The sequence below is a fragment of the Molossus molossus genome, unplaced genomic scaffold (assembly GCF_014108415.1).
Source record: "Molossus molossus isolate mMolMol1 unplaced genomic scaffold, mMolMol1.p scaffold_m16_p_12, whole genome shotgun sequence".
NCBI lineage: Eukaryota > Metazoa > Chordata > Mammalia > Chiroptera > Molossidae > Molossus > Molossus molossus.
The window spans coordinates 31,040,985-31,059,957 of NW_023425347.1; the positions used below are offsets into that span (position 1 = coordinate 31,040,985).

The window sequence follows — 18,973 nt, forward strand, 5'->3', positions numbered from 1 at the left end:
AACTTCATCATTTCCTAATTATTTTGCATTTTACTGTTTTCTGTGCTTTTGAGGTTATTTACCTCTTGTAGCTGTTGGAAATTCCATTCAATAGTGTGTTAGTGCACTTTTCTTCCAAACTCTGTATATCAGGCATGTTATGTTGGTAGCTTGAAAGGAGCCATAGTAGAAGTATTTATACCATGTAAATTGGCAAGCCTACATATCAGGGCTTGATTTATTGTTTAGTTGATTGTATAGAGAGGGGTTAGCAACCTATAACCCATAGCCCAAGTCTGTCTGGCTCCCTGTTTTTATAAATAAAGTTTTATTGGAATACAGCTTTGTTCATTCATTTATGTACTGTCTATGGCCATTTTCACAGTCCAGTAGCAGATAGAATAGTTGTGATAGACTGTATGGCCCTCAGATCTAAAATATTTACTGTCTGAGCCATTAAAGGAAAAGTTTTTGACTCCTGCTCTAGGCTAATAGACTAATAATGCAAATTAAAGCCTAAAAGTGTGTTGTATATTCAGCCTTTACATTGTGAATAGCACAAAATATTAAGGAAGTTTTCTCATATTTAATTACTATTATCATAATCAGCAAAAAACTTGCTCATTGACAAATGAATGAAATTCTAATATGTCTTTTTCATTTCACTTTCATCTTCTCTCTAACATAAATAAAAAATACTTAGCCAGTGTTCATATTAAAACTTCATTTATTCCTCAGTTTCAACCATAGGTGTCTAATGGATACAAGAATGGCAAAAATAAGTGAAAGCATTCTGTGAGAATATATTGACTATATAGAATTTATAATAATGAGTATTATATCTTATTATCTGAGTGTATTGTACTATACATTCTTTATATCAGTTTATATTGAAATATATAATAAACTTATGCATAAACATGTACACATGGATATATGCACATGCATGTGAACACACATACACACATACACACACACAAATACCCCTACCTCAGAGCTGGTTGTTAAACATTTATTAGCACAGCATTGGGTACAGGGACTACATGTTCTGGCCATATGCAAATTTACAAAATATTTAAAGCAGTATTTGCTTGAAGTAAAGTACCAATATCATATCTGAGGAACAATAATAAATATAAATTTTTAAATTATTTTTTTAAACCTCACCCAAGGATATGGTTTTTTAAAAATTGATTTTGGAGAGAGAGAGAGCAAGAGAGGGAGAGAAACATTGATGTGAGAGAGAATCATTGATCAGTTGCTTCCTGCACAGGCCCTACTGAGGATTGAACCCACAACCTGGGTATGTACCCTGTTTGAGAATTGAACCCACAACCCTTTGGTGCACAGGATGATGTTTTAACCAACCAAACCACACTAGCCAGGGCAAGAATAAATATAATTTTTTCTTTAAAAGCTTAATTATTATACTTTTACTAAAGTTTAGTAAATTTTTTAAATCCTCACCTGAGGATTTATTTATTTTATCCTCACCCGAGGACATTTTTGCATTCATCTTCAGATAGTGCGGGAGGGAGAGAGGGAGGAAGAGAGAGAGAAACATCACTGTGAGAGAGACACATCAACTGGCTGCCACCCACACGACCCCAACCGGGGCTAAGGACAAACTGCAACTGAGGTATGTGCCCTTACTGGGAACTGAACCCGGGACTCTCTGGTCTGTGGGCCAATGCTTCCAACCGCTGAGCCAAACCGACCAGAGCCACCAGAAGATATTTTTTCCATTTATCTTCAGACAGAGTGGGAGAGAGAGAGACAGAGAGACATCAACGTAAGAGAGACACATTGATTGGCTGCTTCCCATACAACCCCGACCTGGGCGGGGACCGATCCGCAATTGAGGTACGTGCCCTTGACAGAAATCAAGTCCGCAGGCTGAGACTCTAGTCCACAGGCTGATGTTCTAACCACCAGGGCTAACTTTAGTAATTTAAAAAAATTTGATATTATAATAATATCAATATTATAAGCTCACCATGCTTACACATTTTTGATAAGTGATTGATAAATTTCAACGGAAGTTAATGGAGGAGCAAAATATTTTTGCATGCCCTTTTCTCTACCATATTTTCTTGTTTCTGGATCAGTATTATTTAGCATGGATATTGTAGAATGTGGTTTTAGAGTTTTTCCTTTGTGAAATTTTGAGGTGGAGGGGTAAATATACAAAATTGTGATATAATCTAATTTTTATTATTCTTTGTAGTATAATGTAAATATTTGTTAACATCTATTGCTTCAGAAAACATATAACTTTAAAAATATTATCTAGCTAACATACTTTTAGTATTCTTATTCTTTATTAATCTGTTATCCTAGTGAAATGTTTGAAAGTTCTCAATAATTGTTCTTTCATTAAAAACTTAACTTCCACAGTCACCAATAATTTTAATAAAGTTAAATTTTAATTTAAATATTTTGAGCAATATTAATTTATATGAATGATATTTTTAATATTTAAAGATGGAATGCCATTCTATATATTCTTCATTTCATATCAAGTTTAGGAGATAATGGCTTTTTTTCCTCATTTAATGGGCTTGTTATTTTCTAAATTTTGAGACAGGTTATAGTGTTTATGTTTTTTTATTAGTTTGGTATTATACAGTTTATTACTGGTTTGTTTTGTTTGCCACCCTAGAACAAGGAAGAAGTGATGGCTGTGAGACTCCGGGAGGCAGATAGCATAGCTGCTGTGGCTGAACTACAACAACACATTGCAGAGCTTGAAATCCAGGTACCATGCGAAAATAATAAAGTACACATAAAAATAATGCAATAGTTTCTTCTTCCCTCTGCACCTGAACAATGACTTATATCTTCATTCTAAAAATGACTGTGATTCTGTTTTCAACACTTATTCATTTCCAAGCCCATTCTTTTTATTGTGGTAAAATACACATAACACATTTTAAAATGTATAGTTCTGAGACATTAAATACATTTACATTGTTGTGCAACCAGACTCTAGAACTCTTGTCACCTTGCAAAACTGAAACTCTATACCCATTAAACAACTCCCCATTCCCTTCTTCCCCCAGCCCCTGGAAAGCACCCATTCTACTTCCTGTCTCTGAATTTGAATACTTTGGGTACCTCATATAAGTAAAATCATGTAGTATTTGTCTTTTTGTGACTGGCTTCTTGCACTTAGCATAATGCCATTTTCATCCATGTTGTAATATGTGTCAGAATTTCTTTCCTTTTTAAGGCTGACTAGTATTCCATTGTATGTGCGTGCCACATTTTGTTTATCCATTTATCCATTGATGAATACTTGGGTTGCTTTCACCTTTTGGCTATTATGAGTAATGCTACTATGAACATGGTGTACAAATATCTGTTTGAGTCCCTGCTTTCATTTCTTTGGGGTATATACCCATAAGTGGAATTGCCAGATTGTGTGGCAAGTCTGTGTTTAATTATTTGAGAAATTGCTGTTTTTCACAGCAGCTGCAGTATTTTACGTTCCCACCAGCAATGCACACATTTCTTCACATCCTCACCAGCACTTATTAATTTTGTTTCCTTTTTTTCTTTTCTTTTTTCTTTTCTTTTTAATTAGGAAGGAGGGAGAGAGTGAGAGACAGAGACAGAGAGACATTGATGTGAGAGACACATCGACTAGTTGCCTCTCACGTGACCCCAACTAGGGCTGGGGATGAACTGCAACTGAGGTACGTGCCCTTGGCCAAAATCAAACCCAGGTCTCATTGGTCTGCGGGCCGACGTTTTAACTGCTGAGCCAAAAGAGCCAGGGCTTGTTTTCTTTTTTTTCAGTAACAGCCATCCTAATGGGTGTGCCTTGGTATCTCACTGTGGTTTTAATTCACATTTCCCTAATGATTAGTAATACTGAGCATCTTTCATGTGCTTATTTGCCTTTTGTATATCTTCTTTTTTTTTTTTTTATCCTCACCCGAGGATATTTTCCATTTTTTGTACAGATAGAGTGGGAGGGAGAGAGAGGAAGGAGAGAGAGAGAGAAACATCGACGTGAAGGGACACATCGAGTGGCTGCCTCCCGCACAACCAACCAGGGCCGGGGACAAACTGCAACCGAAGTACGTGCCCTTAGCGGGAACCGAACCCGGGTCTCTCCGGACCGCAGGCCGATGCTCTAACCGCTGAGCCAAACTGGCCAGGGCTTGTATATCTTCTTTAGAGAAATGTCTGTTCATGTCTTTGCCCATTTCTTGATGAGGTTGTTCTTGTGTTTTAGAAGTTCTTTAAAGTATATTCTCAGTGTCAGTCCCCTATTGGATATGTGATTTATAAACATTTTCTCTCATTTCATGGGTTGCCTTTTTGTTCTCTTATTTCCTTTTGATGTGCAAAAGTTTTTTTTTAAGTCCAACTTAGTGTTTTTTCCTTTGTTGCCTGCACTCCAAGTCCATTTTTGAATGATAATTTATTGCATTTCTATATTGTCAAAAGGAAATTCAAAGCTTTAAAAAGAAATGTGTTTTGTCACTTCTTTGTCCTACTTCTTATTGTACAATATAAGGTAATACATTTCCAATATAGGCAAAGTATTATGTTTAAAATCTTATTTCTTTCACAGTTTTTTTATGTTCTTTTCCAAGTCACAAATACAGTTTCTCTACAATATCTAAAATTTTCTCTTTTTTGTTATTTATTTATTTATTTATTTATCCTCACCCGAGGACATTTTTCATTTTTTGTTCAGATAGAGTGGGAAGGAGAGAGAGGAAGAGAGAGAGAGAGTGAAACATCGACGAAACATCGACGTGAAAGGTACACGTCGAGCGGCTGCCACCCACACGACCCAACCAGGGCCGGGAACAAACTGCAACCGAGATACGCGCCCTTAGCAGGAACCGAACCCAGGTCTTTCTGGACCGCAGGCCGATGCTCTTAACCACTGAGCCAAACTGAATCCTTTTGTCCTTAAATGTCAATTAAAATTCAGTTAATTTCTAAGACTTACATATTATAACCTCATCTTTTGATCTGGGTCAAAAGTAATCACAACACATTATAATTTGTGTAAGTTTATAAAAAGGTACCCTTTATGTTCTGTTGATAATATTCCCCATATAGTAGTACATATTCAGAAAAACGTACGAGGCATAATATATTTGTAATCACCTATTTAAGTCATGCTATCATATGCAGTTCTAGTTTAATATGTATTGTTTTTACATCAAGAAAATTATAAAATGTTTTATACACGTCAGTCACAAAATAGCAAGATTTAAATCACTCTTGTTGATTCTGAAATATTTATTAAAATGAAAAACTTAGTATAATACATATTTTGTTTAAAATGAAATATAACATTTTACTTTTGAAAAATAGAACAGAAAATGCATGAAATTTTTACTAACAATAGCATCAAATGTCACTTAAGTGCTCACTGGAATCCTAATTGCCAAATCCATTGGTATTTTTTCAGTATTTATCTTGCTTGAACTTAACTCATTTGTCGTCATTGACTTAACTCTTATCCTCTTTACATTCTCTCCTCCTGTGGCTTTCCTAATACCACTCACTTTTGACTTTAAACTGTTGTTTTTAGTCTTCTCTATCAATTCTGAATCTTTGTATTCTTCCAAAAATGCAAATTTTGGGTGTTTTAAAATCTGTATTCAAATGAAGTCTCACTTACATGTCTTCAAGAGCCATCTGTACAAGTGAAACCTAATATATCTCCAGCCCTATCATGTTTTCCCTAACCAGTAATTTTTAAACCTTTTAAAAAAAATTAATAACACAATATACAGAGAAGTTTGTAAACAAAGCAAAATTTATATATTACCTATATGACCACTATAGAGAATATTGCTTATACCCCAGAAGTCTACCTAACCACATGCTACTGCCTTATCCTGAATTTTAGGTAACCTAAAATTTATGGTGATTACCATAAAACTACTTATAGTTGTATTATCTTTGTATGCATTTCTGATCCACACAGTTTAGTTTTCCCTGTTTCTGAATATGGTATAATCAAATCAAATATTTTCATTTTGTCTCTATCTTTGTTCAACATTATTTTAAGAGTCATCATTTTATTTTTGTACATGTTCCATTTTATTAACGCATCACAGTGTATTTATCCATTATAATATTAGTGGTTATTTGGGACTTTTCTGATTGGGACTGTTATGAACAAAGCTGTGATTATGAGCAATCTTGTGCATCATGCTGATCACCTGTACACGAGTTCCTCTACATGTATATGAAGGTATGGAATGGCTGGGTCAGAGAGCATGTAAACCTTCAACTTTATTTTCTAAAATGCACCAGATTAAACTCCCAACAGCACCAAATGAAAGTTCTTGTTGTTCCACATCCTCCCCTAACACTATAGAGTGGGAGGGAGGGAGGGAGAGAGGAAGAGAGAGAGAGAGAGAAAAACATCGATGTGAGAGAGAAACATCGATGTGAGAGAGACACATCAACTGGCTGCCACCCACATGATCCCAACTGGGGCCGGGGACAAACTGCAACCGGGAACGAACCCGGGTCTCTCTGGTCCATGGGCTGACACTCTAACCGCTGAGCTAAACTGGCCAGGGCTTGTGTATATTTTTCTATCGCGCTTTTTCTTATGGATGTGTACTTCTTTATTGATGTTACATTTGGCAGATTTCTATTCTCATTCTGCGATTTGTCTCTTGTTGTTGTTTTTAAATTTATTGTATCTTTTGATGAATACACCAATAGTTTTAAAGGACAGTAGACAGCTCTACCTGGAAATTGTAAACACTTCAAATCGCCATGTTTAAAATCAAATGTGTTCCTATTTCAACCAAAATATTTTCTTTTTTTGTATATTAAGTCTTGATCAGTGGTATTATATATTATTGAATTATTCAACCTAATAGGAATTTCACTTAATGCTTTTCTTACCCTCTACCATATATATCAGGGCTGTTACATAAAGTGTGCAAGTTTTAAACTTTACCTGATAATACCCAATTATTTTACCAAGTGCTTGTGCTAGTTAACATTTCTACCAACATTTTCCATCTTCACCTACTCTAGTAGATTTGCCTTCATGTAATTTTTTTTTTCTTAAGAGAGTGCAGAGCCCAGCAAGTGTAGCTCAGATGACTGGGCATTGTCCCATGCACAGGTCACCAGTTCAATTCCCAGTCAGGGTACATGCCCGGTTTGCAGGCTCAATCCACAATACAGGTTGTGCAGGAGGCAGCCAATAGATGTTTCTCTCTCATTCATTCATTCTTTCTCTTTCTCTCTCTCTCTCTCTCTCTCTCTCTCTCTCTCTCTCCTCCCTCTAATAAATGAAAACATATTTTTTTAAAATAGAGAGAGTCCTCCTGTTGCTCATAGGGAAGAAGGACACACCACATTTTATTTTTAATCCTCACCTGAGGATATGTTTATTGATTTGAGAGAGAGAGAGAAACGTCAGTGTGAGAGAGAAACATTAATTGGTTGCCTTCTGTAGGTATCCCAACCTGGGATCGAAACTGCAACCTAGGTATGTGCCCTGACCGGAAATCAAACCCACAACCTGTTGGTGTGCAGGACAACTCTCCACCCACCTGAGCCACCTGGCCCAAGGTTTCAAATAATTCTTAATAATTCATACAAATTAAAGTGTCTTGTCCAACTCTTTATTTCCTTCAAAAGAGAAAAGTTCTATATAAATGTAAAACTAAATCAAAGGTAATTTTCTATTTTAAAGAATAGTTTATTGGTTTTTAGAGAAAGGGGAAGGGAGAAGGAGAGAGAGAAACATGGATGTGAGAGCACAACATCATTTGGCTGCTTCCTGCACACCCCCTACTGGGGATGGAGCCCCCAAGCCTAGCATGTGCTGTGGACTGGGAATCAAACCAGAAACCTCCTGGTGCACGGGATAACACCCAACCAACTGAGCCACACTGACCAGGGCATAACGGTTAAGAAACCTTCCTTAGCCTTTCTGTACCCCTGCCATTCCTTTCATTCATCTGCCCTTCACAACTGTCTGGTAACTTCCTATCCAGTTTCCTTTTCTCTACCCTTGGCTCCTCCACAAAGCTACCAGAGTTATCTTTCTAAAACATAAACTTCTATTGACTGCTTTTTACCTATCAAATCACATCAGAGCTCCTCGGCATAAAATGTTTATCTTTTCATTATTGCCCAACCTATATTTCTAGCTTCATTTCTCACCATTACCTCCCTGTTACTTTCTCCCCATCCCCTACACACATACACTCTCTTTTCAAAATGTTCACATTCTTTCAAAATTCTGTACCATTCAACACACTGCTATGTCTTCATAAATTGTATTTTTCCGTGCCCCCTAGTCCTCTGCTTCTGAGGTATTTCTGCTTACGGAGTTCTCCTTGGCTAGTTTGCTGTTAGTGTACTTAGTAAATGGATTTTCAGTAAACATCTTGATTCAACTTTTACTTGTTTATGTACTTACTACATGCAGATTAAGATCCATAAATAGAGTTTTTGTTAAAACCTGAAACTCCTTTTTCATTTCTAAGAATAATATATTTTAAGTTATTCTTAGTCAAGGAAATATCTTAGATCACTTTCACATTCCACTAGGGGGAGAACTCAACTTAGACAAACATTTTTGTACTTCAGATCTCTTCAGACCAACCCTTTTAATTACTGTTACTCTCTTATGAATAAAATCTTTCAAACTCTTCACTTAATACATTATATTATTATATCATCTGTTATTTGTTATAATCAAAGACTGCTTTTTAATGTAGTTATGAAAATTTTGTAAATGTCATTTTAAAATGAGAAGATACATTAGATGAAGAAATACTCATTTTTATAAACACTGGCATTATGTTAGATATACTTATGAGGCTGAAGTATACTAAATTGTTTTAAAAGATTTTTTAGTCAACTTGACACTCTTATGATTTAAAGTTCATAATCTCACTCTGGTCAGTTTGGCTCAGCATCTAGAGCGTCGGCCTGTGGATCAGAGAGTCCCAGGTTCGGTTCCCATAAGAGTACGTACCTAGGTTGCGATTTGTTCCAGCCTCAGTTGGGGTTGTGCAGGTGGCAACCAGTTGATGTGTCTCTCTCACGTCGATGTTTCTCTCTCTCTTCCTCCCTTTCTGCCTCCAACTCTACCTGAAAATAAATGCAAAAATGTCCTTGGGTGAGGATAAAAAATTAAATAAATAAAATAAAGGTCATAATCTTCCCCATGTTATTGTTCTGAGATAACTACATCTGTAATATATTTAAATATACATTATTCTTTTTTAAAATACATTTATTTATTTTTGTTACAGATGTTTCTTCTTTTTTCCCCATTGACACCCTCTTCCCCTCTTCTGTTCTCTCCCCCCCATATACATTATTCTTTATGATAATGCCTCCTTGCCTCCCCCCCCCACACCACCACTGTCTTTGGAGGAACTGTTTTATATTAGAGTCTCATGATGAATCTAACCTTTTCTAAGTGTAACAGCTTCCAAATTTTGGCCATTTCCCTAGAACTGTTTGTAAAAGTTATTACCAAGGTTTCTTCCTTCCTTCTCAAACAGAATGATACTTATTGATGGATTTTAGTCACCATTCTGTAGTTCTTATTTGGGTTGAACTCTAAAGTTTCACTGTATATCATTTTAATATTTTGTGACAATTCAGAGTTACCATTATGAATTTTAAATACTGCATAATCCTCTTACCTCATTTAGGCCTTCATGTTGGTTTTTTTTAGATAAAGCTTCTTTGGTCAAATTCCTATGTAAAATGATATTTCCATTCTAATCACTGTACTCTTATGCTGCTTTATATTTCTTCAAAACAAATATTTTTTTGCCATAAATGATACATTTTTGTTTTTGTGTACATTCCCCACCAGAATGGAAGCTCCATAAGAGAGGAATTATGCCTGTCTTATTTTATTTCTGTATTCCTCCCTGCTTGGTATATAATGCATGGCACATAGCCATCACTCAAACATTTGTATTTGAAGAAATTAAACAAATACAATAATTCATGCATTTGTTATTTCTACAATAAGTGATTTTTAATGTATGTAATTTGAGTATTCAAGTGTTTAAAATTCAGAAGTTATCACTATATTCATGGATGTATCAATTTACATACATTTGTTTATCAATAGATCACTAGTTGTTAGGAATGATTAAATGAATTCAGACTCAGCCTAAATGCATTTATCATTATACAGAAGATGTTACTGAGCCTGGGTCCCTCCTTTGAAATGTCACTGGCTAGAATCTAAACCTCTGAAAATTCAGGTACATTTATTTTAGGTGTTAATGGCTTTAATTACATGTAAGATAATGGCAATTATCTTTTAAAGGAGAAATTTATTTTTTTTCTTGCTATCTGCACATATTCAATGCAAGTTAATTTTCTGGTTGAATGGAATTTCCTTAAGTAGGCTGCAAAACAATATATAATATACCCTGATCAGAATAAAAAGCTTTAAGAACTGTCCTTATTATTTGGAACAAGAATATTTTAGAACTCTAAACGACACTGTGGTCACAATTTTTGTCTTTTTATTTTCTTATAATTGTTAGAGATTCTGTTTTGGTTAATAGTATAGATTTTGAAGTCAAACCTCTTACTGTCTTTGACAAGTTAGTTTATTTATTTTTTTCTTTATTGATTTTAGAGAGAGGAAGAGGGAGAGAGAGAGATAGAAACATTGATGAGAGAGAACATCAATTGGCCACTTCCTGCATGCCCCCCACTGGGGATCGGACCCACAACCTGGGCATGTGCCCTGACCGGGAATTGAACCAGCGACCTCTTGGTGCATGGGGTTGATGCTCAACCACTGAGCCACACTAGCCGGGCAAGTTAGCTTATTTTTTATTTACTCATTCAAAACTAGGAATTCTAACAATCCATAGTAGAGTTGTTGGGATCAAGCGAGAAAGCTTGTGTAAAGTGTTCTTTCTTTCCTAACTAGTCCCCAGAGAAAAAGCTCATAGATGACCCAATATAAAAAAACCACACTCAACAGTGTAGGGGATTCCAAAAATTACTATCAAACTGGAAAGTGCAGAAAGTACTTGAGTTCCCTTTAAGATAGTTTTTATCCACCCTAGATAATGAATTTATTTTTTTGCAAGAATTAAGAATTGCTTTGACTTTTTGTTTTTTCCTAAAATGTATACTTGAGTGAACTTATTTCTGTTCACTGTAAGCCCTATTATTTAACTTACTGTTTATTTTTTTTATGTATTTTCCATTTGGGGGAACATAGACTTTATTACTTATAACATTAATTCTTCCAGGAAACTAATAATAAAAGTATTAATAGCTAGCATTATTGATTGCTTAAAACACACCAGGCGATATTCTTAGCCACTTAAGTATATTCAGTTATTTAGTCTTCACAGCAACTATATGACAGTAGGTATTGTTAATATCTCCATTTTATAGTTAATGAGACTGAAGCATAGAGAAGATTTTAAAATGAGATTTTATTGTTTTTTGTGAGAACCCGTTCTGTAACTAAATTCTTACCGGGGTTAAAATAAAATGTTTTTCTTTAATATTAAAAATACTGTCCTGGTAGTTTCATGAATTTTCTTAATAGCATATCAACTGCCTCCTATAACTCTGCTTACTATATAGTTCCTACCAGTTCCCTGTTCATCACTTAACATCTTTTAATAGCTCCCCATGGTTTTCAGGACAAAGTTCAAATTCTGGCTCTCCTCACAAGATCCTTACTGCTCTGATTCTTGCCTCCCTTTTCAGCTTCATTCTCTACTTTTCTCAGCATATACCTGTACTTGAGCCACAAAAAATTAGATAAGAATCCTTCAAATCTGTCATCTGATTCACTGTGTTTTTCTTCTCTTCTCTTTTGAATTTATTTCAAAAAGGTCAGCTTAAGTTTGACCTGCTGTGATCAGTCTTCCATGATGATGCCAACTCAGCCAATTTTGTTGTCGCTGCTCCTCTAACACTGTAATAAACCTCTCTTATACCATCTCATACTGTTTTCATCATTCTCATTTACAAGTGCAGATGTAAAGAAGATTAAATTATGAATTTAATGGAATATTGGTTTCAAGTTAACAAATATTTATGGAGCACCTACTATGTGCCAGTTACTATTCTAAACACTTTAGAAGAATTAGCAAACAAAACACAAAAATCCCTTTCCTTATCAAGCTTATTATGGTAGAGGGAGAAGTCAGATGGACAAAATAAATGAACCATATAGTGTGTAATTTAGAAGACGATGAATACAATGGAGAAAAAAGGTAGGAAAGGAAGATGATTGAGGTGTTGCAGGTAGGGTACTATTGCTATTTTAAATAATGTGGCCAGGAAGAGCTCATTAGAACCTGATATAAACAAAAGTTTGAAGCAGGTAAGTCATGCTGGTTTGGGGGGGAATTCTCCGAGAAGGGAATAGTCAGGGCAAAGGGCCTAAGGCCTAGAGTTTGAGTAGAGTCCCTGGGTGGAGTAAGAGGGGAAGTAGAGGAGGTCTGAGAGGTAAATAGGGCAGATTATACAGGGCCTAAGAATGTAGGCCTTTCTCTGAGTACGATGGGAAGTCATTGGAGAGTTTTGAGCTCTGAGTGATCAGTTAGATGACATTTAACCTATTAAAAAGATCGAATTGATCTCAGAAAACAAGCTTACAAGAATTCATGGTATTTAGATGGGAGGAAACAGTGGAAGATCTACATGTTACATAATAGTTGAGGACTTTTTTTACATTAATATTAAATAGAACTCTCCATTTTGCAGGTGGTGGAACAAAACACAGAAAAATTAATTTTGCTCAGTTAAAGAAAAAAATGGGAATTGAACCCCAGCCTTCTAATATTTAACCTCAAATTGAGTTATATTTTGGTTATTATAAAGATAAATATATTTATGTGTCATGACCATATTAAAAGCTTCTGTGGGCTAAGCATATCTGTGAAATTAATTCTGCTTTGTTATAAATAATGGAAAGTTTTTCATTTAAAACAGTTTAGTTCTACTCAAATCCAGCTTTTTGTTCTTTTCCTGGTACCCAGTCACATTTACCCACTTTGGTTAGTTTGCCCAGCAGATAACCTCTAGGGATGCCTCAGATGGGCAATACCCCAACCACTCTTGGCTTAAAAACACCCACTCAGAATTCTGTTCTGACATAAAGTGAGGGAGTGAGGTTTAAATCAGTGTGCCCAGATCAGTATGCAGTTTTGACAGAAATGGAGAGGAAGTGATAAAATCTTTACTATTGAACTTTAAAATAGTATATGTTTTAATAATGTTACATTACCATGACATTTCTAAGGGGTGGAATTTATCATAAAACTTTGTGATCAAATCGTGCTTTCCAACTTCCTGAGCTGTTTGTTCGTTTCACAACAGGTGGTAGTTTATATGCCAATCTGGCTAACAAACTTTTTTTGGAAGATTTCCACCCCCCCACCCTTGAAGTACAGTGCTTTCCATTTTGAGCAACTTAGTTGAATATTAAAATATTTTTATTTTCCCATAACAGCTTTTTCAAAATGTTAAGCATTTTTAAATTAGAAAAATATCTATTCTGTAATCTTATCTAGTCTTAACACTAATTCTCAACAAAGGAAGTAAGGTATATATAATATTTTACTTAGCTTGCCATTTAGTCATTTGGTATTATAAAATTCAGTTACAATTTTTTTACTGCCTGGCTGGTGTGGCTCAGTGGTTGAGTGTTCACCCATGCACCAAGAGGTCACTGGTTTGACTCCCAGTCAGGGCACATGCCCAAATTGTGGGCCCAATTCCCAGTGAAGGACGTGTAGGAGGTGACCTATCGATGTTCTCTTTCATTGATGTTTCTCTCTCTCCCTCTCCTTCCCTCTCTCTCTAAAATAAAAATAAATAAAAATTTATACTAATGTACTTAAAGATGATTCTTTAGTATCCAACTTTAACATGCGATTAAATATAAAGGGATTAAGTATCTAGAGGTTTTTAAAGATATTGCTGTATCTAGAAATGAAGGCTATCATTCAGATACCCCAAACCAACTCATGGTAGCATCTGAAGAATTAGTAAAAGGAGGTTAGACTCTTAAGTATCATAATATCAGTTATTGTCTTGGTGTTATTAAAAATTAGTTTATGTATACCTAGCATGCAGATCTTGGTTTCTAATACCATTTCCAATAAAAGAAACCAAGGCTTCTCAGATAAATAGCTGATTCCAGGACTGGGACAGGAAATATATAAGATGAGCCTGAAGGATCTTATAATGCCAGAAACTAAAGAAGTACTCAAAAACAAACAAGATTCTACATTGATAGAAGAATGTTAAAGAGACAGGAGCCAATTAAAAGAGCTCCCAGCCATCGAAGGTGGAACAATATTTAAAGTAGTGGTGGATTATAACTCAAGAGTATAAAATAAATATCTATGAGTCCATACTGATATAAATAATGGTAAATAAATTAATAAATGAGGGAGAAAAGAGAAATCTCTGTACAGAAGAATTCCAGATACTCTGCCCTCAAGGAGGGGAAGCATATATTCCTACTCAAGTGTGGGCTATGCACAATGGCTTCCCTCCAAAGGGCACAGAATGGGAGGGGCAGGAAAAAAAGAACTCGTAACTTTACAGTGGAGAAACCTGACAAACACTACTTCACTCAGATTATTAAGGTCAACATTAACAGTTATAAATCACATTATTAGTATATACTCATGATAAGATGTGACAAAAATGGCACTTTACCTCTCTGGTCTTCCAATAACCCCAAACCCCAATCTTACCATGAGAAAAATATCAGACAAATTTTTATAGTGGGGCATCCTACAAAATGCCTGACCAGAACTCCTCAAAGCTGTCAAGGTAATAAAAAACAGGCAGTCTGAAAAGCTATCACAGCCAAGAGCAGCCTAAGAACACATCACAACTAAATGTAATGTGGTGTCCTGCATAGGATCCTGGAACAGAAGCAGGACATTAAATTAAAAAAAAAAAAACAAAAAAAAAAACACAAGTAAATCTGAATAAAGTATGGACGTCAGTTAGTAAAACTGTATCAATATTGGTTCCTTAATTGTAACAAATTGACCATACTAATGGAAAATGTTAATAATAGGGGAAACAGTGCCAGAGGGTAAATAGGAACTATCTTACCAATTTTTCTATAAATCGAAAACTATTCTTTAAAAAAAGTATTATAAAAAATGGTCTGTGTAATTCCATGGTTTTGGGGAACCCCTAGAATTATATAGAATTTTAAGTATTGGTCACAAAATTGATCCGTTTCCAATTAAACTATAATTTATAAAAAATATTTTCTAGATTTTGGACCTTGTACAAATGTTAATTGTTTATATGTGCATTTAGCTGGTCATATAAGAAACATCACTTTAAAACTCTGTGTGGCCCTGGCCAGTTTGGCTCAGCGGTTAGAGCGTCGGCCTACGGTCTGGAGAGACCCGGGTTCGGTTCCCGCTAAGGGCACGTACTTCGGTTGCAGTTTGACCCCGGCCCTGGTTGGTCGTGCGGGTGGCAGCCACTCGATGTGTCCCTTCACGTGGATGTTTCTGTCTGTCTCTCCCTTCCTCTCTCTCCCTCCCACTCTATCTGTACAAAAAATGGAAAAATATCCTCGGGTGAGGATAAAAAAAAAAACTCTGTGTGTGTGTGTGTGTGTGTTCTGAAAAGGAATTAAATCAGTCTTAGCATTGAGGGAAAAAAATTGTTTTATTTTCTTCATACTTTTCAATTTAACTTATTACTTTCTTAAAAATAGTTGTATCTATTGTGTACTTACTAAAACAAAGAATATTCAAAGCTTTGTATCCATGACTTTTGTATCCATGCCAAGATTTTTATTAGGGCTACATGACTATTTTGATTAATAAATTAATTGATTAATTTTAAATTTATTGGGATGACATTGGTTAATAAGATTATATAGGTTTCGAGTGTGCATTTCTACGATACATCATCTGTAGCATTGTGTACCCACCAACCAAAGTCAAATCATCTGTCACTGTATAATTGGCCCCCTTTAGTCTTTACTACCCCTCAACCCCCTTCCTTCTGATAACCAGGAGGTCTGTGTCTATGAGTTTTAGTTTTATATCCCACATATGAGAGAAATCATATAGTTCCTAGCTTTTTCTGTCTGACTTATTTTGCTTAATATTATATTCTCAAGGTACATCCATGTTGTTGCAAATGGCAGTATTTCATCTTTTGTTATGGCTGAGTAGCATTCCATTGTAAATATGTACCACATCTATCAAAGGACACTTTGGTTGTTTCTATGTCTTGGCCACTATGAATAATGGACATAGGGGTACACATATCTTTGTAAATAAATGTTTTCAAATTTTTCCAGTAGATACCCAGAAGAGGGATTGTTGAATCATATGGTAGCTGTATTCTTAATTTTTGAGGAACCTCCATACTGTTTTCCATAGTGGCTGTTCCACTTTACATTCCCACCAGCAGTAAATGAGGGTTTCTTTTTCTCCACAACCTCTCCAGCACTTGTAGTTACTTATCTTGTTGATAATAGCTATTCTAAGGTGTGAGGTGGTATCTCATTGTAGTTTTGATTTTCATTTTCCTAATAGCTACTGAAGTTGAGCATATTTTCATATATCTGTTGGACATGACTTTAAATTACAGGAAACTGTTTTAGAAATTTACCAGTAGTACATGATATGAGTATGATTTGTTTTTAGATGTTTTAAATGAGTCACCTTGAAGTCATGAGAGGCTATCATTTACCACATTTACTATTCTGATTAATTTGTTTTAGGGCAAAGTACAAAGTAATAACTTAAAAGCTTAGAGGCTGCTATTGATATTTGAGTAAAGTTATGTTGATTAATCATGGTGATTACTTATCACCTGTCATGAATTTACTCAAATCATTAGGTTTTCTCCTACTATAATAATTTCATATGCAGTTATAATTTTCTTAATAAGTTTGCTTTAATATATGAATTGAAAATATCAAGTTAGGATTTAGAAATTGGGCCCCTGCTGCAAGTTAATATGGTTGCTTCTGTGACCGTTGAACATAATTTCATAATATAGCCTTGAAAAAAAGTATTATTTAACCTTTAAAACAGTCAAGATATTGTCTTTTTATGGTCTCTAAAATAGTTTAACTTTTACAGAGACAGGTTGGATATATCCTTATGTAGCATAATCTCTTTGTTATATTTTTCATCTCTGAGTATAATTTAAAATATTTTTAAAATATAAGCTTTACACTTGCATGTGAGACTAAGCAACCTGCATTGTGTCATGACCCTTCTAATACCACAGACCTTCTGTAATACTACTCAAGTGAAAAACCCACATCCTATGTATAACCTTAGATTTATTTTGAAATCTCTATGAAGAGAGCATAGAGAGATTACTAATTGTTTCTGTTATTTCCTTTAAGGGTGTGATGTCTGTTTGTAAACTGTGTTTTAAGTTGTCAGGCTCAAAATGTCAAAGTATATTAAGTACTGGTTTCCTATTCTAAATTTATTATAAAATTTATTAACTAATTATAAGTTTCAATTGAGAAAAGGGTGATATGTTACACATCTGTAGAACATTCAAGAAAGAAAAAAGCAGTGGTACTTCTGGTAACCAGTGCTTTTAGTACTACTAGGCAATACAGTACTCGTTATCCATTGCAAATTTAAACAATAAGCCACCATTTTTTGTTTTATTCCTGTTATTGTTTTTATTATTTCCTTCCTTCTACTTTAGATTTATTTTATGTTTTTTATATAACTTCTTAAGATAGATCAGGCATCCTACATAGTTTTTATTATTTAAAAACATTGGCACCCGGCCCCTGTGACTCAGTGGAGTGAGCATCATCCCATGACTATTCAATTCCTGGTCAGGGCACATGCCTAAGTGGCAGGCTCAATCTCAGTCAGGGGAGTGCAGGAGGCATCCGATCAATGTTCTCTCTCATCAATGTTTCTCTCTCCCTTCCTCTCTCTCTCTAAAAAAAATCAATAAAAACATATTTAGAAAACAAAACATTGGCAACTACTCATCAATAGAAGAATGTTTAAACCATAGTTAATCCATCCTTGGAATAATCTATATCTTTAAGAAAGAATAAAGAAAGCTCTGTAAGACATATTAAAAAAGAAAAACAAATTATAAATAGGATGTATGTCATAATTCCATTTTTGTGTGTTTAAAAATGTGTGTATGTATTATGTGTATATACATGTGTGTGTATATTATGTATAAGTATTTACATTGGAATGTCAGCTGTGATACCTATCAAAACTGTTTACAGTATTTCCTCTGTGCTTGGTGGGAAAGGACTTGGTACAAAAGAGTAAGAATCAGGATTCCTTTTTTTTTTACTCCGGAGAGAGAAAGCATTTTTTTTTTTTTTTTTAATCCTCACCCAAGCATATTTTTCTCATTAATTTTTAAGAGAGAGTAGAAAATAGGGGGCGGGAGAGAAGCACTGATATGAGACACACACTGATTGGTTGCCTCCCACACGCACCCCAACCAGGGCTGGGGATCGAACCTGCAATCCAGGTCTGTGCTCTTGACCAGTAATTGAACCCATGATCCTTTGGTCTGAGGGCCGGCACTCTAACCACTGAGCCACACCCACCAGGATCGGGGGATACTTTTTTAAATTTATTTTTAAAGAGATAGAGAAACATTGATATGAGAAAAACATTGAACAATTGGCTCCCATACACACCCCAGCTGGGGATTGGACCTGCAATCTAAGCAGAATCAAACCTGCATGCAACCTTTTGGTGTATGGGATGATGCTCCAACCAACAGAGCCACCCATCCAGGGCAGGAGTTTACTTTCTATACTATATGAATCTACATGATTACCATTGTAATTTTTAAAATGTATATACATCTGCATAATTTTTAAAGTAAATATTCTTAGAATGGAAATAAGAATTAGTAGTTCCAAATAATTATAGAAAATAGCAACAAAGAAACCTTAAGTGGTCAACCTAGCAAAAGTGCCACACTCCTCTAGCCTTAAAGGCCCTGAGTT

At 35.1% G+C, this 18,973-nt stretch overlaps 1 protein-coding gene across 11 annotated transcripts in view; it reads left to right on the forward strand.

Annotated features, from left to right (window-relative positions):
• The window catches only part of EVI5 (ecotropic viral integration site 5), a 197,902-nt gene that overhangs the window by 121,702 nt on the left and 57,227 nt on the right, over nucleotides 1–18,973 (forward strand). For all 11 annotated transcript variants that reach the window (XM_036255429.1, XM_036255433.1, XM_036255432.1 and 8 more), the window contains one exon: nucleotides 2,642–2,737. In XM_036255429.1, coding sequence (XP_036111322.1) covers nucleotides 2,642–2,737 — 96 coding nt within the window. The remainder of the gene's footprint in view (nucleotides 1–2,641; nucleotides 2,738–18,973) is intronic.